The sequence below is a fragment of the Marmota monax genome, unplaced genomic scaffold (assembly GCF_021218885.2).
Source record: "Marmota monax isolate L192 unplaced genomic scaffold, Marmota_monax_Labrador192_F-V1.1 WCK01_AAM20220418_F8-fsc00015, whole genome shotgun sequence".
NCBI lineage: Eukaryota > Metazoa > Chordata > Mammalia > Rodentia > Sciuridae > Marmota > Marmota monax.
In genome coordinates this window covers 12,068,093-12,095,148 of record NW_026692194.1, presented here as the reverse complement: position 1 = coordinate 12,095,148, position 27,056 = coordinate 12,068,093, and the positions used below count along the sequence as shown (strand labels likewise).

At 32.7% G+C, this 27,056-nt stretch overlaps 1 protein-coding gene across 2 annotated transcripts in view; it reads right to left on the bottom strand.

Annotated features, from left to right (window-relative positions):
• Ppp4r3b (protein phosphatase 4 regulatory subunit 3B) overlaps nt 1-27,056 on the bottom strand; it is a 61,700-nt gene that overhangs the window by 10,813 nt on the left and 23,831 nt on the right. The window contains exons 5-14 of one of the 2 annotated variants that reach the window (XM_046423728.2): nt 26,856-26,933; nt 25,754-25,870; nt 23,800-23,916; nt 13,261-13,392; nt 11,575-11,677; nt 8,527-8,568; nt 6,484-6,642; nt 3,104-3,273; nt 1,052-1,191; nt 472-635 (exon numbers count right to left, since the gene is read on the bottom strand). In XM_046423728.2, coding sequence (XP_046279684.1) covers nt 472-635; nt 1,052-1,191; nt 3,104-3,273; nt 6,484-6,642; nt 8,527-8,568; nt 11,575-11,677; nt 13,261-13,392; nt 23,800-23,916; nt 25,754-25,870; nt 26,856-26,933 — 1,222 coding nt within the window. Of the gene's footprint in view, nt 1-471; nt 657-1,051; nt 1,192-3,103; nt 3,274-6,483; nt 6,643-8,526; nt 8,569-11,574; nt 11,678-13,260; nt 13,393-23,799; nt 23,917-25,753; nt 25,871-26,855; nt 26,934-27,056 lie in introns of both variants that reach the window. The other variant, XM_046423720.2, reaches the window with a different exon arrangement.

The following is a 27,056-nucleotide window of genomic DNA, read 5'->3' as shown; positions in this document are numbered from 1 at the left end:
TTCTGAAAGATAAGTAATAAGATCTTAGTTTTATAAAACAAGTTAGACATATCTGAATGTCGGGGGAAATTTAACTTTTTTTCTTAATTATTTTCTTTAGTCAAGTTTTATAAAAGCTTTAAAATTTAGAACAAAGTTATTTCTTTGAGCTCAGTTTTCTAAGCTTTAAAAAGTGAAGGTAAAAAGTGAAGGTAAAGTACTACAGAATATTTCTTTGAATCTATATATTTTTTATTATTCAATAATAACAGAAATCCTCAAATAATCTAGTAATAAAAATCCCTAGCAGAATTTTAGTGTAGAATAAAGCCTAGACTCCATAGAAGGAAAAGTGTTAGTAGATGATAAAATTTCTAAATAAAAACCAAACATGAAAAAAAAAATTTAAACATGAAAAGAATGCCCATACAGATAAATTTCTCTACTAAACAAAAGGAGGCACAATTTTTTAAAATTTCAGAATGTTAATACCTTTTTTAGTCTCCATAAATTTTTCATAACTATCTGGAAAATCATCTTCTGGCTTAGATTTTTCAACTGGTGCCACAACTGCTTTTCCTTCGTCCTCTTCATCTTCATTAAACCACATTTCTTCATCCTCTTCCAAGGCTTTTGTATCTCTGCGAAATCTGTTACTACGCAATATAGATGGTACACTGTAAGAAATATATCACAAATATTGAGTAATGATTTAAAATTCATGACTACATTAGTTCCAAGAGAAACTAAGGTAATTTTAACTGTGTGCAAATTATATCAAAATCACCTCAGTCATGGTACAAAATATAGTCCAATTCTCTAAAATATTTTCAGATATTATAAACTCAACTAAAAATTCATCTTGAGTTATCATACAGGGTAGCAAGTCATCATATAATGGATTTGGAGTTACTAGATTATTTGGGGTAAGGAGGAAAGCCTGTTCTCTTACACAACCCTGTCCTATCTAGTGACAGAAAATTCCTTGGTAAATTTCAAATAAAAAAATCTAAACTATGGAAATGTTTGGATTCAATTTGTAAGCTATAAATATAGTATACTCCAGCAATACCTGTTCAGTTTCTGATTTTGTCTGTCTTTTTCTTGTTCATATTTAGTCTTCAATCCTTTGAATGTCTGAACATATTCAATCGATTCAAGTGCTTTATAAAAGTTTTCAACTATATGTGCAGTCAGAGACTTGATATCTTCCTGTATAAGCACAAAATTTACATTTCAAATACAATACAATGTTTGTTAGAAGAAAAATTAAAAAAAAAAAAATGTAGTTCCAAAGCTGATTTAAAAAACGTTTTTCAAAATCACTTTCCAAAAATAAATGTCCCAGTTTCTTTATACATGAACCAGGACTCCACAAAAAACTTGGGGAAAAGGAGAAGCAATTCACTGGAGCCCTTTTTGGAGACTATAAAGAACATTTGAAAAGTAAATGGATTTAGTTTACATCTTTGATTTTTTGCATTTTTGTAGCACTTCAGTTTAAAAAGCACTTTCACATACAATTTCACTCGATTCTCACAATTCTATTTTGTTTTATTATACTGTTTTCTAAAAACACAAAATGAGACAGAGAGGCTGGGTGTTCTGATTAAGAGCACATGGCTTATTACTAAAGGGCAGATGTTAAAATCATATTTTAACATCAATTTAGTGACTCCTGTTTACGAAAATAGCATGTTGTATCTAAATAACAGATTCCTTTGACAATAGTACACACATAGTTCCAATGAAATACATATCTGTAATTCTACTGATATATACTATTTTATATGGACCAAAAGGATAATTTTGGGAATTCAATATATTTATTACTCAAATTTACTTTCAGAAAAATGTAAATTCAATTATGATACTAGGGATGGGATTGTGAACCAACGTATCATTTTGTCAGTATTAGATAGGAAAAAATACATGTTAATAAAAAAGTACACAAGAATATAAAGAGCTCTGATTCATTAAAAAATATGCTATGAACCTGGGTTCAGATACTAGTGAGCCAGTTAACTGCATTCCTTCTTTACTAATATTCTCAGAAAAACAATCTAGTTAGCCAAATAATCTTCATATGAGAATAACATGTAATCAGTGGAAATCACATTTATTAAGAAACAACCAGAGAGTAAATTTCTAGCTTTCATTTTTTAAAAATTGTTCTTTCCAACAATGTAGCCATTTCTTTGATGGAATAATTTCTGTGTGTATATGTGCAGCAGAGGTAAATTTGTTGTAATGATTAATTTGTTGTACTATCTTATTCCTATAGTTCAAATATAGCTCTCTCAAGGTCTTTTTATGACACATCTTTTGTTGCCTGAAACTGAGACGAGACATAGTTTCAAATACTGATTGTGCTACTAATCAAATGAAAGCTCTTGATCATTTTGGTTATCTTAATTTCCTCATCTGCAAAGTAAGGTAATTGAAGGAGTACATCTATTCCTTGTCTTTCTGGTCTCTCCAACTTAAAAATTATAAGATCTCATCATATCTTTTATGTATTTTGCATCAATGTCTACCAAATTATTTCACAATCTTATCTATCCATCTTTTTTATTACTACCCTATAACAGAAAACTACCTTAAATCACATGAATGGTATGCATGATTGAAATGCTCATATATGCCAAATGTGATCCTGAAACATTTGGCCAGTAAAAATGGAACTGACAAAATTAAGTAATTGAGGGGCTATATATAGCTCAGTTGGTAGAATGCTTGCTGTGCATGCAGAAGGCCCTAGGTTCAATCCCCAGGACCACAGAAACAAAACAGTTTACACTGAATTTCACTTTTAGGACCTATAATTGATCCCCAGCAACACACGAAAACACACACACACACACACACACCAAAAACAAAACAAAACACACTAAACTACAACAACATGGCAAATAAGAATATAAAAGTATCTGATTTTTTAAAAAAACTTTAGTTTATTAGAAATACATTCTAAGACACTTAGAATCACAATTTTAGGAGAAAAGGGGGAATGAAGAAATCACTTGTTTACATATCATTATTTTACTTTTATATATAATTACTTCTTCACAAATAGTTAATTCTTTTACATATAATCACTAAGAGTTCTTTAATATAAACTTACCACTCTTATAAATTCAAACAACTCAATAACAGCTGAATTCAACAGATTGTACCGAGTTCCATTATCCAGAAGAGCATTTATAACTGGCTCAAAAAGATTTCCCTTGGTGATGTAACGATTGTAAAATTCATCTTTAAGGCCAATTATCCGTCTCATAAAGCGAAGAGCACCTAATTAAATATAAACAAGGGAATAAGTTGGTGATTTTACTATTATTTATTATTTTAGAAGTATTTTTGCCATAAAGTAGTATATACGTTCTTCTAAAACAAAAAGTAAAATTGTGCACTAAAACAATTGGGTTTTGAGAAAAATAAAGAGTTCAGGGAAGATAGGTAAAAACTGGTACAACTTTATAGCCAGAGTTAAGAATACCACAGGAAAAAGTATCTGGGAGATAAATAATTCACTTAGGTGGTCAGCTCCATGGCAAAGAGAAGGAAAAAAATATTAAAAACCTATAAATGACGACGATGATAACATTTAGCAGTGCTTGGTAGACACAGTAAAGATAGTTCAGTATGAATTGGGGGGCAAGGTCAAGAGAGGAATGGTATACAGTCTGCCAAGAGTCAAGATAGCCTTTCTGGGAGAAGGAAATCTGAAGGCAGATGTTTCCAGATTTTCTGAAAATACACCAAAGGACAATACAGGATATCTAAAAAAAACTTTTTGTTTCATTTTTTAACTGTTCCAATGAAGGTTTTAATTCCTCTCCCAGGATTCTAGCTCTTCCTGCCTTGAAAAAACCATCTGTGAATTACCGCTACTTTGACATTATAATAACATTCCCTTATTTACCAACTGTATGAGCTATTTTTCCTTGGGAAAGCATGTAGTGTGGTAGATAAAAATATATTTATAAAAGAAAAAATAGCAATGAGCTTCTCATATTTTAAAATATTAAAAAAGAAATTTCTCTTTTAACGAGCTTTTCCTAGCTAAATAAATTTAGCAATATCATTACTAAAATTTTTAGGGAACACAAAGGATTGTGTTTTTAATCTTTTTTGTATCTGATATTGTAACCTTTCCCTCTTAATTTATTCTACAGATAACATCAATTGTCTGTTCAAGAATGGAAGTTGGTTAAATGATCCAGTTGTGCCTGTTCTAAGAAGCTTAAATATCTGAGAATAAAATAGAAACAGGTTACATAAGGTATAAATGTATGTTAACTGGAACACCACCAAACAAATGTGGGGAGAAGTGCTAGACTTATAATATCACCTCTTTTTGTGGCAGGATAAAAAATATTTCACTTAGGATTAAAAAAACAAAAAAATCCAAAACCAAATAACTGGCAAAGGTGTGACCAATCAGGCACCCATAAACTACTGTGAATGAAGTGACATGCATGCAAAGCTACAGTTATAATGTAACTTTTAATTTAAAGCAACATATTTAAATATTGGAAATTCATTCCATTAGAATATAACCATGTTAATGCGAGTACTGCACAATCATCAAAAAGTACTATTTATCAAAAACCAGATGGGAAAATCTACTATGAATACATTAATGCTTCCAAAATTAAAATTCAAATAGAGTAATTCTAATCAAGATGAACTGAAGAAAACAATTTTTTTAAATATTTATTTTTTAGTTGTAGTTGGAAACAATACCTTTATTTTATTTATTTATTTTTATGTGGGGCTGAGGATCGAACCCAGGGCTGCACATGTGCAAGGCGAGCGCTCTATGCTGCGTCACATCCCCAGCCCCTGAAGAAAACAATTTTTAAGATACTGCGCAAGAAAAAAATTCTTAAGGGTAACAAAGAAAATTATGAAAAAGAAAAAAGGGGGTACTCAGTAGGTTCTTATAATAGAAATATTTTAACCTCCCAGTACTGGGAACCTGGGTAGTTTACCACTGAACTAAATCCCTAGTCCTTTTACAGGCGAGTGCCACTGTGCCCAGCTCTACAACAGACATATTATAACGGCACAATAAACATTGCTATTATTTCAACTGATGAGATTAAAGAATAGACAGTCCATAATTAAGACATAAATGTATCTGTTTAACTTACTATTTAATAAAGGTGGTATTTTAATTTTGTGGGGAAAATGTGGTTTATTTAATAAAGGTGTTGGTATGGTTGTCTTGTCCATCTAGAAAAGAACAAATCTAGACCATCACTTCAAACCATATCCAAAACCATCTTTCAGATGCACTATACACACACACACACACACACACGTAAAAAATGAAAGAATAAAAATATTAGAAGAAAATTGAAAAGAATACTTAGAACATAGGAGACTTCCTGAACAAGACAAAAACAAAAAACTATCAACAAAACAAAACAAAACCCCAAAGACCAGGAGGAAATAAACTGTATTTTTTGTTAAAGAACTCTTAAGAAAAAGATAACATGTAATTCACAACAGAGATAAACGAATATTGTACTAAAATTGGGACAATGCAAATTAAAACAAGAATGGAATACCACATTATCATCAGATTGATACCATTTTAAAAAGGCAATAAGAGTACAGGGATATTGTCAAATGCTTCAAGTTTTGGGGAAAGAAATCTGGCAGCTATATGTTAAGTTAAAAAAAATTATAAAAATATGTTAAAAACTATGAAGTATATAAGCACTTTATCCTGGCAATCTTATTACTGGGAAGCTATTTTACATAAATAAATAAACCAACATATAAAAAAATTAGTATATCAGGCTATTTACAACTGTAGTTTGGAGTGGCAAAAAAGCAAAAATAATCTTGCAATCCATTCACTAGAAAATGATACAACAGTTTATGAAAGAGATTATGAAATGATCTGCTATCTTTAGGAAAAAAAATTAATCTATACCATATCAACTAACCTAGATTACCAGTATTGAGGGGCAGAGAAATAAGTATGTTAATATGATTCAGTTTCTGTACAAATAAAAACAAAAAATCCTATGTGTGTGAATATATTTACGTAAATTTGTATAGGCACAGAGAAAGGAATGAAAAGGAAAAAATGTATACAGTTAATAGTAACATTGGCTATTTTAAGATTATAAAAATAAAGGAGGTTAGGGAGATTAAGTCAGTAGAACATGATAGTCTCATGAGCAAAGGGAAAAGATGGCAGGCCTGGTTCTATTAGTGAAATGCTGTCATTGCATTGTATTGTACAGCAACAAAAATTAAGCTAAATGGGTGCCTGATTCAAGTTGGGAACCATTGTAATCTACTCCCCTGGCCCTTTAAGAACAGAGAAGATCAGGACTTCTTACAATCATCTCATTAATAGCATACACACTGCTCAACAAATAAATAGAAAAAACTTCAAATGGTAATTTAGCTATCATCTCTACCAAAAATGTTGTTTCTTAAAAAACATTTTACAGAATGTCCATTTAAATTGTTACTTACACAAGGCCAGGAAAGTGTGCTTCGAATTCATCAAGACCAAAACTCTTCTTAGCAAGTCCTTGTTCATAATGTAGTTTTTTATATGGTATGTGTGATGTTCCACACAAAATGTAAGTAACTCTAAAATTAAGGCAAGTAGCTGTGCTGTTTGATAATTATCTAAAAAAGAAAGTCATCTCATGAAAATAAAATATTATAATACATCTAAATAGACTAAATAAGCTTATATCCTATATATTAGAGCCATTTTCTTGTCTGTTTTTATGACAATTAAGAAGGCTGTAGATGTATACTTTTTCTTAGGTGGACTATCTGAAAGTATTATCAGTTTTATCTACTAAGTAGATATTTTCTAACAGGAAGAAAACAATCTGAATCAAAAATGTAATATAACCTTCATTTCACTGAGTTTTCTTGGTAATGCTTCCTTAGTAAGTATTATCATTAATATTAACGATGCTATAAAAGGGTTCATACTAAAGAGGAATTACTTCAAATGTTTTGTCTAAAGTGCTCAATACAAATCTCTTAAGAAAAATTACTATGCTTTTTAAAAAATATTTTTTAGTTGTAGATAGACGATACCTTTCTTTTATTTATTTTTATGTGGTGCTGAGGATTGAACCTAGTCTAGTGCCTCATACGTGTCAGGCAAGCACTCTACCACTGAGCTACACTTGCAGCTCCAACTATGCTTTCTTTGAACACATCTAAGGGAAAGATATTTTTGGCTATTTGAATATAAAGTGAAAAAATATTACATTAAAAACTATTAATTTTAAAAACATCAATTCATGATATCCATAAAGAGAGGCCCACTGAAATAAACTAGTGTGCTTTTCCCCCTCAAGAGGCTTTGATTTGTAAATTCAAGAAATGATTATGAATTGCTATCAAATTTTAATGTGTATTAAGGACTTATATGGATAATTATGCTGTATTACAAATGTTTTAGGCAACGAAATAGGAAATATTAAACTGTGAGAAAACTGTGGAATCACAGCCTTACAAAATAGGAAAAAAAAAAATCAGCATCTCCAAATACAATTTTTTTTTAAATACAAAAGATGATAAGCACATACTCTGTGGAAATATAAGCCCATTTGGAGTAAAGCAGCATTCTTTTTCATAACAAAATGGCCATAAAAAATATAATTCTGGTATTTCAAAGATTGCTTCCACTTTAAATGCAAGTAAGAAGTTTTACTTATTCCCAACATAAATAGCCAGTATGTCACAGCCAAAATTCCTCACCATTAAAAAATAATTTTTTATTTTTCAATTCTACAATTATATTTAAAAAAGGATGCATGGTGTTTAACAAATATCTTGTTTACCCTTTCCTACATTAGGTGAAGAAATTACTCATCTCTCTGTCTAACCCAATTTAATTTCTAAATTATTTGAAATTGGTTCTCCTGGAATTTTTAATATAATTTATTTTTTGGTACTGGGGATTGAATCCAGGACCTCGTGTATGCTAAGCAAATACTTTACCACTGAACTACATCTTCAGACCCCATTCTACATTATTATTAGAGACAGAGGCTCCTTAAATTGCCCAGGCTGAACTGGAAATTGTGATACTCTTGTTTTGGCTTCCTGAGTGGCTGAGATTACAGGCATGTATCCCCTTACCCAGATCTCTTCAGGAAATTTGATGAACCTGGTAGAAAAGATGAAAAGCTAGGTGCACATAGTATAGTTTCAATACTACCAGACCCACACCTATTATACCTGTTCCAAGTGGAAGTAACAATGTTTAGACTTAGGTTCAAGGATAATAAGAACAGATAATGCCTTCTTCAAAACGATAACAGAAAATACACTGCAAATTTACAGAAAAAAACAACTGTTTTTTTCATATTTTATATTGGAGCAGGTGAAATTTCTTCTTTATAATAAAGAAAAAAGTGAACCTATTATTTGATTTTATTTTATGTTGAAAATATGCTTTCCTTAGCCTTATATAAATGCTTTATACTCTGAGAAAGAAATAACTTTGAATTTGTATTATTTCAGAAAATATGAATTTATACTTACCAGGGCAAATTGTGTTGTTTTTGTTAGATCCAACTATGTTATCTAATAAAAAAAAAAAATTACAATTAACTACTTCAGTAACAATATCTCATACCTCCAAGATACTTTATAATATGTAAAACTCATCTTTAATCAATCACCTTTAATCTTCATAATGATCATTAAGAGCTGGCTGCCTTGGTTAGTTATATACATCTATCTGTTATCTTTCAAAAAATTGGGCGCAGATGTGGAATTATTAAAAGACAACATAGGATAAGTATTCTGATAAAAATATAAGTGAGACCATAACCAAAATAAGACTGACAGATAATGATGAATTTAACAATCAGGATATTGTTATATCCTCTGGATCACATATTTAAAAACAGAAAATACAGAAATTTGAAAACTCTGGAATAACACGTTAATGATATGCTTTAAAAAAATAAAGTAGGACATTTTTTTCAGGCATATATAGTTTATCAAGCACATATAGGTACACTGCATAGGAAAACACATTGCTCAGAAAAGCAAATTACACTGTATAAGAATGTATACTGAAGTATTCTTTTAATAGCAAAAAGCTGGAAACAAAGGTATATGAGAAGTGGAATAGCTAAATTATAGCCTACTCATACAAGAGAATACTGGTGCAAAGATTTTTAAATGCTATTTATTTGAAAATAAATAAGAACTCAAGGTATCTATATGAATAAATCTCAAAAACAGCATCAAATAAAAGGAAAGAATGCAGGTTAATATGTATAATCAGAATAAATTTAGTATGAAAAACAATGCTCTATTATACATATAAAAAGCATATGCAAATAGAGGTGATAAACTCCAAATTCAGCATACCTCGAGGCGAGGCGAGGAATGGGGGAGTGGGGATAGAATGGGAATGAGAATTTGAAGGGGCATATTTTCATTGAAAAAAATCTGAAAAGAAGTTTAGTAAGTTAGTTTTTTATAAAGCCAATACAGAGTATGAGTATTTGTTCTATTATCTATTTACTTCTGTATGCTAGAAGTGTTTTACTTTAAAAGGAACATTAAATTGAATAATTATAATTTACATAAATGGAATCATTCTATAGTAAAATCTTCTGTGATGTGTTTTTGTACCCATTCAGTTCATATTTTTGAGAACTACTCAGTTGATACATCAAGATTCATTTCAATCACTATAACTCTGTATGGTATTCCATTATATGAATATACCATGCTTTATTCAATTCCCTACAACAAACAGTGCAGTAACATTCTTATACCTACCATGTATATGCATAAACATTCCCTATGTTTATAGGGATATATAATCAGAAAAAAAATCTATGGTATTATAGGGTGTGTCTCTGTTACAACTTTTATTTTTTTTGTAAAATTCTGTTTACTTTCTCTTAATTGATTTCCCATGTTTTCAAGATAGTTGCTAATACTCTAGTATGCCCCCACATACTTGCTTCTTCTTCTTTTTGGTACTGTGATTGAACCCAGGGGCACTTTATCACTGAGACACATCCCGAGTCCTTTTTTAATTTTGAGATGGGGCCTCTCTAAGTTGCTAAGGCTGGCCTCAAACTTTCAATTCTCCTGCCTCAGCCTCCCAAGGTGCTGGGATTATAGGCATTATCACAGAGTCTGGATGCCTCCGCTAATTTCTGATTTCACAAATTCAGCTGTATACTTATCTAAGTCCTTTGTTTAAGCTAGCATGTGTTATAGCAACATCATAATTATGATTTAAATAGGTGGGCTCAGTGGTATACTCCTGTAATCCCAGCAGCTAGGAAGGCTCAGCCACTTAGGGTTTCACTAAGTTTTTAGGGCCTATCTCAAAATAAAAAATAGAAATGGCTGGGGATGTGGCTCAGTGGTTAAGCACCTCTGGGTTCAATCCCTGGTACCAATCAGTAAATAAATACTGCAGGCTGATGAAATTTAAGATAGCTAGAATATCTTCAGTTAAACTGGATATAGTAGAGATCAACTAAAAACTGATGCCGAATTAAATATATACCTGAAGATACTACTTAAAACTGTAATAGGATTCTGTATTCGGACTGCCTTAAAAATATCTTTACGTTTCCACTCCCCTTTAATAAACTGAAACCAGAATTTGCAGCTTATAAATTATGGTTATAATTTATGCAATGAAGATAATAAGGGAATACAATAAAAATGCACATGAAGAGCCCTTTGCCCCTATATACTAGCATATGAGTGTACATTTACAGGTTCAATGAGAATGTTTGAAGAGCCAGGTGCAGTGGTGAATGACAGTAATCCAAATGACTCAGGAGGCTGAAGTGAGAGCATTATAAGCTGGTGGCCAGCCTCTGCAAATCAGTGAGATCTTGTCTCACAAAAAGGGTTGGGGATGTAGCTCAGTGGTAAAGTGCCCCTGGGTTCATCCCTGGTACCAAATCAAAATTAAAAAACATCATTATTTGCTTTAATCAACTTTTTGTTTAACCCTTCAATCAATTTCTGACCCTGACATTGTGAAATAAGAGGGCTTTCACATAATGTTAAATTGTTCTTCGGAATTGTTTTTGTTTTTTGATCCTGGGAATGAAACCCAGGGATACCTTATCACTGAGCATACTTGCTCCTTTACATTTTTTTGTTTTGTAAGAGAATTTGCTAATATGCTGAGACTCGCCTTGAATTTTTGATCCTCCTGCCTCAGCCTCCTGCATCACTGAAATTACAGGCTTGTGCCACTGTCCCCAGCAGTACCCTCAGATTTCTAATGTGCAATACACTGTTTGCTCTTAACTCTCTCCAGATAATCTATTCTAACTCTGGGGACAGTCTCCTTTTTTAAAGTGTCTCTCTCTCTCTCTCTTTATCAGTATGTAATACTTTTAGCCACATTTTTTATATCATTTTCTTCCACAGACACTCAGAAACAAGGAAAATCAAGAATTTTACTGCAGTATAAATATTTCAGTAGTAATTTCCCTGTCACATAAAGCACCAAGTAAATAGCATGTTAGTTTTAATATTTATTTCACTCGTATTTAAAAATAGAAGTCCTAAGCAGATAAAAAGAGAACCTACCTTTTTCACATTTGTCTTCTGAAGTATTAGTTAAAAGTGGTGCTGTTAGGACATGCATACAATGATTGTAGAAGAAGTTTAGAAATTCACTTTTCTCAGTTTTCTGAAACAAACAGAATTAAGAAAACATCTTCAAGCATTATTAGTGCAGGTCATATATTAACAACACATTTTAAGATAAGGTGAAAAGAACCAAAAACTAGTTATATAATGTGAAAGAACCAAAAAATGTTATAGTCACTTTAATACTATTTTTTTTGCAGAAATGAAAAAACAAGTCTTTTATATTATATATTAAATAAAAATGGAAGTACGATAGAATACTAAAATGTTTTTCAGAACAATTGTTTTTTTTTTTTTCAAAGATGCTGGTGATATGAAATGTAAGAACAATCCATCTACCATACAACACGGTAATTACAATAACAGCAACGTATTCCATACCTGAAGTTGCTGAAATTAGACTTTAAAGTGTTCTTGCCACACATAAACTCGAAGTAACTGTGAGGTAAAAAATACAACCAACTAACCAAACATGAGAACAGCATATATCTTAATAATCACTACTGATCATTTGTTACTTATTGTGTAGCTTCCTGATTCTTTTCCCAAGAATGTAACAAAGAAACAAATGAATAGCAGTGGTTATTAAGGTATATGCTATTCTCACTTTGCCCAACAATGTTTGGTTAGTTGTATAAAATTCTTTCATCTTTAAAAGAGTATAATTCAAAAGCAGAAAAAGATCTGTTTCTAAAGAAAAACCAAAAACACTTAAAAAAAGAAAACAAAAACAAAAAAACCAAACAAACAAACAAAAAAAAAAAAAAAAAGAAAGAAAGAAAGAAAAAGAAGTCTGGTATGAGCTACCACAATAATAATCCCAGCAAGTTGGGAGCCTAAAGCAGGGGAAATCACAAATTTGTGGCCAGCCTTGGTAACTTAGTAAGACCCTATCTCAAAATAAAAAACAAAAAGGACTGGGAGCTCAGTGGTAGAACATCTGTGGTTTAAATAAAAAAGAAGGAAAATACAGACATGAACACTGGTGCCATGTGATTGGTAAAGTGCTTAAAATCTGGAGCCCTAGATTTCAATACCTATCTAAATTTGAAAAACTGAATTAATTTATTAAGCCAATATGCAAAAATATGAAAATTATAATTATTCTTTAAATTTTAATAGTTTACAATTTAGAAAATAATATCTTGACTTTTTGCCATTATTTTTCACACAATTGGGCCCACAAACTAGGAAAGATTTAAAAATAATGTACGTATTCTCTAATTTCAAGGGAAAATAAAAATAAAAAGGGCTGGGGATGTAGCTGGGTTTAATCCTTTAGTACTGCCAAAATTAAAGAGAAAAGAAAAGAGATCCTTAAGAATACATTCTTCTTTTGTGATAAAAACTAAGTAAAATTCACCCTTTATCACTTTATAGTAAGCAGTTTAGTTGTTTCAATGATATTCACAATGCCATGTATGAATTTTTATGATGTTAACAGATTATCAAGATTTTAATAATTATAAAACTCGTATATGATGCAACTGAATTGCTACAAGAATACCACTGCTTCTTGAATACTACGTACACAAAGGAAGGTATTTACTATTTGTCAAAATCTCATCAAAGCCAGGTAAAACTGCCCATGTCAACATTTTTAATATCAGGGTGATTTCTTACATTAGTTGTAGCCAGCATGTTCTCTGGATCAATTAGAGTACGAAGAAGTCCCATTAACTGAACTGCACCTCCTAACTCAGGATCCGTATCACAGATCATCTGTTCAATTACTACATTAATAAGAAGAATATCCTGAAAGAAAACATGTTTCCATTAAACCCCTGTTTGGATATAAGACAAACATACCAACTGAAAGAACAATATCAGAATCATATAAAGAAAAAACAACAAACACAAGAGTTTCTTTAAACTTTTTTCTTCCTAGTGTTTTTCAAAATTCTAAAAACACTAGACTGAAAAAATATCACTCCAAAAGAAAGAAATTAAGAAAAAAAAAAGAATATGCCCCGGCTTATAGGAAAATAAAAAACACAATATAGTGAATATTGTTCACTAGAGGCTCTACATTAGATTCTCATTCTAGATTTCAGCCTCAGGCATAAATTTAGAGGTTGACTAAACAAGTAGATCACACATTGTGTTATATTAAAACACAGAAAATCTGAAAACCACTCAGCAAAACAAAACAAACAAAAATGATAGACAAGGAGTATAACCTAGTAATGTAACTCTTTATAGGAGATGAGTGGATGAACACTGTTATATAATTATCTAATATTAAGTAGATTTGCTATTTTAGCTTTAATTTAAGAGTCAGAAAGCAACTGGCAATACAAAATATCTTTGCATTCTATAGATAAAAAGTAGAAATTCTAAGCATAACAGGACAAAAAGTGATTGGTATGTCACAAAAGGTTTTGACATTAGCTCAGTGGATTTGAGGAAAATGTTTTGAGAAATGCATTATTAGGCTATTTTGCTGTTGTTCAAACATCATAAAGAGAAATTACAAAACCCATATGGCACAACTTGTCATATACCCAGGCTATATTTATAAATATATGGTATGGCCTACTAAATAAGATAAATCAAGCACAAGAGGAAATGATGCAATCAAGAGATGAACCAAGAAAAAAATGTACAGGGATGGTCCCTTCCTAACATAGCATACTGTTTTGTAGTGAGAGTTTTTTTTTTTTTTTCCCCCAAAGAGACAGGATCTCGGCATTCTTATCCAGGCTGGTCTTCAACTCCAGGGCTCAGGCAATCCTCCTGTCTAAGCCTTCCAAGGAGCTGGGACAATTATTGACACATACCCCCTTATGACACATTAAATCTGTGTTTGAATATGTTTATGTAAATTTGTACAGGTATAGAGAAAATGAAAATGAGATAAAGGAAGTTAACACTAGTTATTTTAAGGCCATAAAACAAAGGAGGTTAGGGAGATTAAAAGTCCTTAGTAAATGAAAGTTTGATGAAGTAGATGGAAAAGAGAGCAGGCCTAAAAAATGGTTTTTAATAGGTACATATACACTCTAATATAACAAAAATGTAGTTGTTTATTATCAAATGTTATGTAATATACATAATAATTATGTGCTATTTCTTCAAAGAAGAATTACAAAATAAATTTCACAGAGCTATGCACTATAAAGAAATGATAAATGTTTGAGATGGCAAATGTGTTTACCTTGATGTAAATATTACACAGGGCTGGGTATGTTACTCAGTGGGGTAAACCATTTGCCTAGTGTGAGCAAGGAATTGGGCTTGATTCCCCTACAACACACACATACACAAATTGACTCCCTACTACACACACATACACAAATTGATAAATGTATACGCATATTGAGACACAAAGACCCCATAAATATGTACAAAACAACAATGAGTGTTGGTGAAGATGTGGAGGAAAAGATACACTCAAACACTGCTGGTGGGATTGCAAATTAGTGCAGCCAATATGGAAAGCAGCATGGAGATTTCTTGGAAAATTGGGAATAGAACCACCATTTGACCCAGCTATCCCTCTCCTCAGTCTATACCCAAAGGACTTAAAAACAGCATACTATAGGGACATAGCCACATCAATGTTTATAGCAGCACAATTCACAATAGCTAAACTGTGGAACCAACCCAGATGCCCTTCAGTAGATGAATGGATAAAAATATGTGGCATTTATATACAATGGAATATTAGTCAGCAATAAAAGAGAATAAAATCATGGCATCTGCAAGTAAATGGTTGGAGTTGGAGGAGATAATGCAAAGTGAAGTTAGCTAATCCCAAAAAACCAATCGACGAATATTTTCTCTGATATAAGGAGGCTGATTCATAGTAGGATAGGGAGCGGGAGCATGGGAGGAATAGACAAACTCTAGATAGGACAGAGGGGTTGGAGGGGAAGGGAGGGGGCATGGGGTTAGAAATGATGGTAGAATGCAATGGTCATCATTATCCAAAGTACATGTATGAAGACACAAATTGGTATGAATATACTTTGTATACAATCAGAGATATAAAAAATTGTGCTCTATATGTGTAATATGAATTGCATGCATTCCACTGTCAAATAAACTTTAAAAAATTAATTTAAAAAAGTGTGCAAAAATAAAAAAGTATACAACTTGGGACTCAACCATTAATTAATACCTCAAATAATCTGCTCTTATATAAACACACCCATATAAAACATTATCACAAATAATGGATTTTAAGTCATACCTAAATAAAAACACAGTGGCAAGGGCAGGGTTGTGGCTCAGTGGTATAGTGCTTGGCTAGCATGTGTGAGGCACTGGGTTCGATTCTCAGCAACACATATAAATAAATAAAGGTCCATCAATAACTACTAATAATAAAAAACTACAGTGGCAAAGAAAGACTGCTTAAGGTATAGATCATTTATTGAAGGAACTGTGTTCACTGAAAGCCCCATAGTTTGTTAACTTGTAAAGAGAAAAAGACAATTTACATATTTCATAGTGAAACTAATAGAAACAACTATAGAGAGCTACAGCTTTTAGGAGATAAAAGAACTGCTTAAAAAAAAATCTTCTATAAGAGTTCTCTCCCTGACAAAGGTATAAGCACCACAGGATCTCATTCTTTAGAACTTTTTCAAGACAGTAAAACTTGAGAAAGGGTATAAGGTCACCAGGTGAAAGGAAATCTTCAGGGTCACGGATTATACTTAAATTTAAGATCTTCAGAATCTATAATTAGTTTGGAAGCCTACTAAATAGTTTAGGTAGCTTAACTGTCAAATAAACTTCAGAATAAGCAACCTTTGTGATTATTCAATCCCTATACCTTTAAAGAACTTATACCAACAAGAAGCAGGCTACAGAAGCTCTCTAAAGCCCTCAAGGAAAGGCATCTTCCACTGCCTATCTCAGATATAGCTAGCCATAGCTGGCAGGGAGTCAGGGCTTTGGAAGATAACAAAAATCTCGATGTGCTCAAGTCTCTTTTATAATACCTAAAATAATATAAATGTCATAAAAGTTATCCATGGGTTGTGTAACCTCACATTTAACAAATATCAGATAAAAAATATTGGTTAAAAAATGTTAGTTACAATGGACATATACATATTTTTTTCTTGCCACTATTTCCTAACCCAATACAACTACTACTTATATGGCATTGAGACTGGATGAGAACTGGATGAGGCACTGGATGAGGGATGATTTAAAGTATATGGGAGAATGTGCATGGGTTATATATGAAGATTACGGTACTTTATATAAGGGACTTGAACATTAACTGATTTTGGAATCCTGGCCAGGGTGAGGGGGTGTCCTGGAATCAATTTTCCAATGACACCAAAAGACGTTATCTGGTAGATTTTTTGGGTAGCATTAATTGCTACAGTAGAAATCCAACTTTGTTTCCTTGTTTCTCCAACAACCACACAGCTCAGGAAAGAAAACTCATATTCAAGCAGTTTCAGGAGGATAATGGAAAATGCCTTCTTCTAATGTCAATGACTTGGTCTTAAACTCTTATGGAGGAACCTTAGTTACTCAATTCCAATGTTGTATCACCAAAAACTATTTTAGAGAATCTCCTCTTAAAAGATCCCAATAACTCCTTCCCAATGCCTGTTTACTCGTGTTTTCCTTGCTTTTGCTCCTTTTCCCAAACTGCCATTGTAGCTTCTGCAACTACAAATTTCAATTTATAATGAGTCTTTAGATGCCACTATTGATTTACTTGGTGTTCTGAGAAAGAGGTCTAACACAGGAGTCAGCAGAGTACAAAACTACCCTACTGATTCCTTGCTTTATAATAAAAATTTTACAGTAAAACATTAATTGGGATAAAGCCACACCCATTCATTTTCAAACTGTCAATGGCCAGTTCACACTACACTGGTAGAAATAAGTAGTTGTGACAGAGACCACAGGACCTACAATGTCCTATTTTACTATTTGGCACTTAAAAAAAATAACAATATTCAAGTGAGTTTAACCAGTCTGGGGAAATATTTCAAAGTTCTAAATCTAAATCAAAGTTTTAAGAAAAATGATGCCCCTGTTGGTTTTATTCACTCCAACAAGAAACCATTCTTTCTTAGAAGCAAATACTTTGCTTTTAAAGTACATCTTAAGCAGGCTTAAGAATAATGTCCCAAACCACAATGAGATCCCATCTCCAGTCAGTACGGCAATTATCAAGAACAATAAATGCTGGTGAGGCAGGGAGCAGTGGTGCACACCTGTAATCCCAGCAGTTCGGGAGGTTGAGGCAGGAGGATCCTGAGTTCAAAGCCAGCCTTAGCAAAAGTGAGGTGCTAAGTAACTCAGTGAGATCCTCTCTCTAAATAAAATGCACACACAAAAAAAGAGGCTGGGGATGTGGCTCAGTGGTCGAGTGCCCTCGAGTTCAATCCCTAGCACCCCCCTCCCCCCAAATAAATAAACGTTGGTGAGGATGTGGGGAAAAAAGGTACATTCATACATTGCTGGAACTGCAAATTGGTTGTGACCACTCTGAAAAGCAGTATGGAGATTCTTCAGAAAACTTGGAATGGAATCACCATTTGACCCAGTTATCCCACTCCTCAGTATATACATACCCAAAGGTATATTTTAAGAAATCAGCATACTGCAATGAGGCAGTCACATCAGTGTTTACAGTAGCTCAATTCATAGTAGCTAAGCTACGGAACCAACTTAGGTGCCCTTCAACAGATGAATGGATAAAGAAAATGTGGTATATATACACAATGGACTCAGCCATAAAGAATAATGAGCCAATCCTACAAAACCAAAGGCTGAATGTTCTCTCTAGTATGTGGATGCTAAGACACAGTAAGGAGACACACAGTGGGTGGGGTAGGGAAGAACAGAAGTTCATTGGATTCGACAAAAGGGAATGAAGGGAAGGGATGAGAATAGGAAAGACAGTAGAATGAATCAGACAAACTTTCCTATGTTTATATATGAATATACAACCAGTGAAACTCCACATCATGTTCAACCACAAGAATGGGATCCTAATTAGAATAAGTTGAAATTAGAATAAGTTATACTTAATGTATGTATAATGTCGAAATACAATATACTGTTATATATATATCTAAAAATAATATTGCCCAAGTTGGGGGTATGGGAGCATATGCCTATAATCCCAGAAACTAGATAGACGGAGGCAGGGGGATCACAAGTTCAAGGTCAGTCTCAGCAAATTAGCAAGGCCCTAAGCATTGTAGTGAGACCCTGTCTTACAATTAAAAAAATTAAAAAGGCAGGGGATGTAGCTTAGTGTTAAAGCACCCCTGGATTAAATCCCAAGTACCCCCTCCCCCAATCATAATTCCCCAAATAATTAGATAGTTTGGGAAACCTAACCATAGAATTCTGAAATTATTCAGATTCTGAGCTACATCTCTCATATTCTGATTGAGGATCAGAATTCAACATGCTTTATTTCGCTGATTCCTATTAATCCTTTTGAAACTGTGACACATCCTGTAATTCTATAGTAACTATCAACCAATGGTAATGGTTACAAATTTACATGAAAATTTTCTGACACTTTGTTAAGACTTAGCATTTGTGTATCTTAGGTTCCAGAAATACAGTTAAAAAAGAGAAGAAAGACCAGGAAGAACAGGAAAACTATTCTGAAGTAGTAAAGAACTGATAGATGTTATAGAAAATTTTCATTGTGTTTTAAACATTAACTTAAGAACTTAATAAGAAGTCCATGCATATTAGATAAGTGATTACCATAAGTATGTATATGTATGTGCGGGCATATGTCTAATACTTAAACCTATTCTGACATTTTAGAAGAAAATAACAATACCAACTCAAACTTTACATTAGAACTTAATGATCCAACTCCTTAAATCTCTGAATTGGTAAAAACAAGCTGGACAAAGACAAAAAAAAGCTCATTTTTAAAAGTTGGGTATGGTGGCACGTGCCAGTAATCCCAGCTACTCTGGAGGCTGAGGCAGGAGAATTGTAAAATTTTTTTTAAAAATACTTAATTTTTAGTTGAACATAATACTTTTATTTATTTAGGTATAATTCCTAATATGATACAATGAAGGAAACATGACTTCTGAACCATTTCTGCCACAGAAAAACAACTTGATAACTTTAAGTCAAACCCAAATTGTTGGGACACTGGATCAAAAACTTTGTTTTTTTCTCGGCTAAAATAGAGATCACTGGGCAACAGACAAAATATGAATGAAGACTATAAAGGAAACATCATGACATCATTTCTATCTTTATTTTTTTAATATTTCTTTTTTATTTGCAGCTGGACACAATACCTTTATTTTATATATTTATTTTTATGTGGTGCTGAGGATCGAACCCAGGGCCTTGCACATGCTAGGCGAGTGCTCTATCACTGAGCCCCAGCCCCAGCCCTCATGCCATCATTTGTGTACCTTATACTTTAATGGTTTAAAAAGAAAACAATACATATGTAGGTATATATGAGTGTATATAAAAATAATTAAAAGAAAAAAAAAGCAAATGACAGATAAAATGGTAACAACTGGGGAACCACTGTGAAGGGTATATGTGAGTTCTTAGTAGTATTATTTTTATCTTTTCTACAAATTTGTAGGAGGATCCCAATTAGCTGGGCCTGTGCAAATTAGCAAGATCCTGCCTCAAAAATAATAAAAAAAAAAAACTAAAAAAAGGGTTAGGGATATGGCTCAGTAGTTAAGTGCCCTTGGGTTTAATACCCACTATCAAAACCAAAACCAAAAACCTTTAAAAATGTGGAGAAATTTTAAGAAATGAAATGTGGTATTTTTCAATAGAAAATATTCAACATTTTACAAAAGAAATTAGCTTGTGGGTTTTTTTTTTTTTTTTTTTTTTGGATCAGGGAGGGAAGCCAGGAGTGGCTTATATACCCTCAGCCCTTTTTAATATTTGTATTTAGAGACAGAGTCTTACTGAGTTGCTTAGCCTTGCTAAGTTGCCAAGGCTGGCTTTGAACTAGTGATCCTCCTGCCTCAGCCTCCCAAGTCACCAGGATTATAGGCATGTGCTTTCAAGCCTGGCGTAGTTTTTATAACTACTTTTCATGACAAAATCTCAGAGATAGAGAAAATCTCAAAACTAAAGAAAATAACATAATAAATCCTATGTACCTATCATTCTACTTTAGCAATTATTAACTCGTGGCCCATCTTGTTTAACCTGTATACTTCCAACCAAATTATCCATATCCTCTAAAAATTATTTTGAAGCATACTCCATATAAAATGATAACCATAATATTTCAGTATAAATCTTTAAAAAATAAGGACTCTTTTAAATAATAATTATCATCTTCAAAAAATTTTAAAACTCATTCTTAAATGAGAAAATACTTGCCAGAATAAGTAATAGTCACATTACTAATCCTGTCAGATTCTATAGTAAAGTTCTACTCAATGTTTCAAAGGCAATTAGTACAAAAATGTGTGCAATCTGTGGCATAACAAAAAGACAACAGTTACTGCTAAACTGATCCTTCTATCTCAGAAACAATGACAACTGTAAAAAAAACTGTTAATATTTCCTTCTGTCTTGCACATAATTCGAATACTGTAATATATGTTGCTAAAACCAAATTTGCTCCTTAATAGGAGTAAAAGTTTCAATGTTCATTTTTTTTTTTTAAGGGCATTAAAGTATCAACTATTCAACAAATGTATGTTATCTTCTTTTTTCTTCTTAAAGGTCCGAAACAGAATTCAGTATGTAGGGCTGGGACTGTAGTTCAATGGTAGAGTACTTATTTTCATACACAATCCTCTGGGTTTGACATCCAGCATTGGAGGCAAAAAAAAAAAAAAAGTAGAATCCTCAATCTTGAAAAAAATTTAAACAAACTTTAAACATATCTCTCTTCTAGGCAATTACTTTTAAGACAAGGAAAAGTTCAAATTATAAAAGTTTTAAGTCTTAGAAAATTCAGAAAATGAAAGACCTTGAAGACTATAATTTTAGGAAAAAGAGAAGCCAGGTTCAATGGCATATGCCTATCACCATTGCTATTTAGAAGGCTGGAAGGGTGGGTGGTGGATATTAAACCCAGGAGTTCAAAACTAGCTGGGAAACACAGCGATATCCAGTCTCAAAAGAGAAGGAAAAAAAAAGAAAAAAGGAAAGAAACTGAAAAAGGTCCTTTAACCGTTTCTTCTCTTAGTCTTATCCATCAATTAAATGAAAACAATATAATATTGCCAATGAAAACTGGAATCAAATTTTGACAGTTAAAAATTCTAGAAGTTAATTGTTTAGGATTATCATGATCTGAGTGAGATTTATGGTCACTTTATGATGAATGCCTTTAATCACACACATCACTAAGGATGGAGCAATGGAAATGTTAATATATTTTTCTTTTTTTAAGACAGCAATTTTTGGCATGCTGAGTTATTTTTTTCCCCCCAGTACTAGAGATAGAACTAGGGTCTTGTACATGCTAGGTAAGCAGTCTTCACTTAACTGGAATCCCAGCCCAGGACCATTAATTTCAAAGTTATCTTCTAAAAAGAATGGTATTTTTCTTTATTGTCTAAATATAATTAGACAATCAATTCCAAAATCAATTCCAAAATTCCTTTTAAAAAAACTGGAACTGGGTAGTGACATGTTACTGTAATCCCAACAATTTGGGAGGCTGAGGTAGGAGGATTGAGATTGCAAGTACAAGGCCAGCCTCAGTAACCTAGTGAGGACTTTGTAACTTAAGTGAGACCCTGTCTCAAAATAAAAAAATAGAAAGGGCTGGGGATGTAACTCAGTGATAAAGCACCCCTGGGTTCTATCACCAGTACAGCAAACAAACACAAAGTATTAAAAATGCAGGAAATAAAATTTAAGTAGACATTAAGAGACACCAAGGTGGGGTTGGGGGCATGGTTCAATGGCAATGCACATGCCATTGAGCCATGCCCCCATGTGAGGCCCTGGATTCCATCCCTAGCACCATGGAGAGTGGGAGGATTTAAAAGAAAAAAAGGAAGAGTAAACAAGAAATATGTAAAACTGTAATTTCTAATTAACTCTATAATTGAGTTAACCAAATTAAAATTGGGAATCAAACACCTTCCTTCAAGGCATAGTTACACTTCAGTTATCATCTATTTAACACTAAAACAATTTTACATTATAAGAAAAAACACTTAAATTACAGTTATGTGTTCATTTGTCCTTAAAAATAGTTTTGAGGGGAAAATCCTAAATTTTCTGCAATGGGAAGACACAACATTGGTCTCATCACTAAACTTTCATTTCCAAAAAAATTTAACAAGGGAAAGCAATTTCTTAGTTATAAAGACCTGACCTGCAAATATCCTAAGGATCTGAAATTCCATTTCTTTAACTCTTCAAATTAAAAAAAAATCAACATTTAAGAATCTGATTTGAGGACTGGGAATATATAGTTCAGTGGCAGAGCACATGCCTACCATGTCCATGGCCTTGGGTTCAATTCTAAGTACTGGGGGAATAAAGAAAAGAAGCTGATTTGATTATAATTTATGCTAATACTGGTTTGTTAAATATCTGTTTTTTCTTTGCAATCAACAAACTAACTGCAACATATTCTGAATTTGCAAGTCATAACTGATCAGAAATCTATTATTTTTCAAAATTTAAGATTACAGTTATGTGTCACGAGCTGTGGGCTGTGTGTGGACATAGTAAATAGCCTTGTGAGGGGATAAGTCTGGCTGTGGGAACTCCCTGGGGCACTCCCCACAGGGATACACCACCTGATGCAGGTGAATTTCCCCCTCAAGTTCTGCCTAACAGCCCACAGAGCACCTGAGATGGGTATGACCTGCCAAGATGTCAATCAACCTGCTGACTGCAAGACATCACAAAGCAAGACTCTGCCCTTGAAACCTTACCCCTGCCTTTGATGTATCTACCCCCTTAAATAAACCCTGGAGCCATTTTGTCTTCCTCTAGTTCAAGCACCCATGTGGACTAGATCTACCAGGGGCTTGGTTTTGTAAATATATTTCTGAGTGTTTGTGTTTTATTATTTGTTAATTATCTGAGATATTAAGATTTAGGGTGGCTATCTCTGGCCAAAAGAACCCCCCAATGAGACGCTGTCTTCCTCACTAAAATTATGATTTTTCTCACAATAGTTTATTAACACTATTCCACAAACAATTCACATAGAACCCCAGAATTATTACTTACATCATCACTCTGCTGGGCTTCTTGCATTACAAATTCTCGAACCATAGATGGACTAAACTCTACTAGATAAGAAAATATATCTGTAGCAGCTGATCTGACTTGCAAATCATCCATGCCCTAATAAAAGGAAAGCTAGGTTATTTAGAGACTGTTAACAACATTTATTCTTGCATTTACCTTTCCCCAACTAAACCTATGTATTACCTCTAAAGTTGAATTAAAGACATTGAACTGCAATCAAAATATACAATTTCTCCATCATTCTTTCTTTTTATAAATATTACAATTCTGGGGCAGCTCTCTGATTAGTTGTTGCTGTTTTTTTACCATCACAAAGAAATATTCACAGATTTTAAATATAAGAATCAGCATAAGATTATAAAGCAAGGCTTTAAAAATGCTACCAAAGCTGGGAGTGGTGACGCACACCTGTAATCCCAGTAGTCAGGAGGCTGAGGCAGGAGGATTCAGAGTTCAGAGCCAGCCTCAGCAAAAGTGAGGTGCTAAGCAACTCAGTGAAATCCTGTCTCTAAATTAAATACAAAATAGGGCTAGGGATGTGGCTCACTGGCTGAGTACCCCTGGGTTCAATCCCAGGGACCCCCCCCCCCCAAAATAAAGCTGCCAAAAATTCAGAAAGGGGATTTATTAAAAATGTATTAAAAAATTTGAATATGCTTCCATCAAAGCCTTCCAGAATTCTGTCTTTTGTTCTAGACATAACAGGATTACTCTTCAGCAACTGACTCCATCTTCCTTGACTTGCCTAATAGATAATGCTTTTGAAAACACTTCTTGGGCACTTTTATCTCTTTCCCATAACTTAGTTTTCCAAGGCAGTGACTGTGGAAACAGTCCCTGCAGTTCTTGAAGTGTGGTTCAGGGAATCCTATTGAGGGGTCTAATTCTCTTTTTTTCAGGAAGTGTACAGATTAAAACTATTTTCATAGTATTAAGTAACAGATATTTTCTTTTTCATTCTCAATCACAAATACAGTGGGATTTTCCAGAGGCTACATGATGTGATAGATCTAACAACAAGTTAAACATAGTAGTAGCTATGAGAATCTAGTTATATACTATGAAGACATTAAAAGGATCAGCAAAACAAAACAAACAAAAAATGGGCAAATGATGCCATGCTCTTCACTAAATTATTTTTGATTTGGGAAAATTTTAAGTTTATGTTAATATAAAATGGATTATTTATCAAATCAAAATGAATAAAATTTTCTCATTTTAGTCAGGCACAGTAGGGCTCACATGTAATCCCAGATATCTGGGAGGCAGAGGCAGGAGAATCACATTTGATACCGCCCTGGGCAACTTAACAATACCCTGCCTCAAAATAAAAAATAAAAAGGGCTGGGGATATAGCTTAGTTGTAGAGCACTTGCCTGGTATATACAAAGCCCTGGATTCAATACCTATACCACCAAAAAAGAAGTCTCATGTTAATTTTTCATTCAGTAAATGCCAATGGATAACTAAATTTTGAGAACCATGCCCTGAACCCATATTGTAATACTAGACTCCTGGGTCCAGTCTGCCCTCGTTCCATTCACTGGTCTAAAAAAAGATATTAAAGAAAAAAAAAAAAAAAAGAAAAAAAAAATATTTTATTGGCTTCTATGAAACATACTTGTTATAGAAAATATAATGATATTTCAAAAACATGAGATATTTTTCTTCACTCAGAGATGTATCATATGCAAATTATAACACTGGTATTATAAATTAAGTAAAAATCTGAGAGCTGACATCATTGTTGCGGTAATCATTTTCAGGGGAATAAAACTAAATTAAAGAATTCAATATGTCTTACCAAACTCTCTTGAGGTGTCAAAAAATAAAGAATATAATATATTGTACTACAATAAATTCTTTCCCATCCATAATATAAGTCAATTTCAATTCACAATTCCAAAAGCATGAAAAGAAACCATATAATTACCATTACAATTTCAAGAGCAGGAAGAATTCCCAATTTTGCCAAAGTTTTGAAAAATGCATCCCTGTTTTGAGGTTGTAATGTTTGAGAAAATGCACAAAATTCCTTGAAAAAATTAACCTGTAATGTTAAAAATTATAGTGAGAAGATGATAAACATAAAAATAAACTTGGGCACACTATAATGTGATCTGCCACAGAATGAAATTCACCCTTCTGAAGGATCTTGTCTTTTCATAGTATCCTGGCTTCCCAAAACCTACATTAAAAGAGATACTAAAAACTAGCACCCCCATTAAAAGTATTATTTCTCAAACACTATTCTTTCTAAACACATTATAGTACAAGAGTGCTAAATAAGCCATTTGAATAGAGACCATCCTATAATAAACTATAGCTGAGTTCCCAATGAGCCCTCAAAAACATGATATAATTTTACAAGTAGAAAGGACATCAGAGATTCTGTTTTAAAACATTGATTTTACAAATGAAAAACCTAAGTAGGCTTCTAATAAATATAACTACAAAGATGACTTATAGCTTTAAGTCATCAATTTTTCATGATTTCCTAAAAATGCTGGAATCTGATTATATTTGAAAAAGGGGCAAACATCTGGTAATCAGCAGTCACTATTCTTTTTTCCCAAACATGTTTTATATCTAAAAATAAAGTTTGTAAATACATTAGAAGATGAAAAATATTTCCAAAAAGACAAACCATGATTCCCTTATTCAAGAAGCATCCTTATACCTCTTGTTTAAAAAGCAAAGAATCTCCTATGTAAATATCTGTAAAAACAAAAATGTGTGTGGGTTTATAGTTCTGACATAAGACACTTATCTGATTTTGGGATTTATGAAACACTCAAATTCCCTTACTGGGGGAAAAACACATTGGAACATCTCAAGTTTTCTAAAACAATACAAACAAATTTTAGAAACTTTGAATGATCATTATATAGTTCAACCTAAATATATATCTTTCATTCCATACTTATTGTTAAAAAAAAAAAACAAAAAAAAACTCTTAACAAATTCAAGATAAAAGCTATGCATGCCAAAAGGGAAAGTCCTCTTGAAGAATGTAAATTTCAAGAACAGCTTACCAATTCACGCCTTTTATCATCATCTGTAGCCTCATCTGTTAATTGTGCAAAAACTTCAGACAAAAACTTCTCATCTTCCTGCATGAAAACAATTACTATGAAATATTAACAGAAGTATGTTATGTTCAATTATGATTTACACAAACTATAATAAAAATTGATGAGAAGTAAATAGCATTTTCATTCCTGAAACCTAAAATT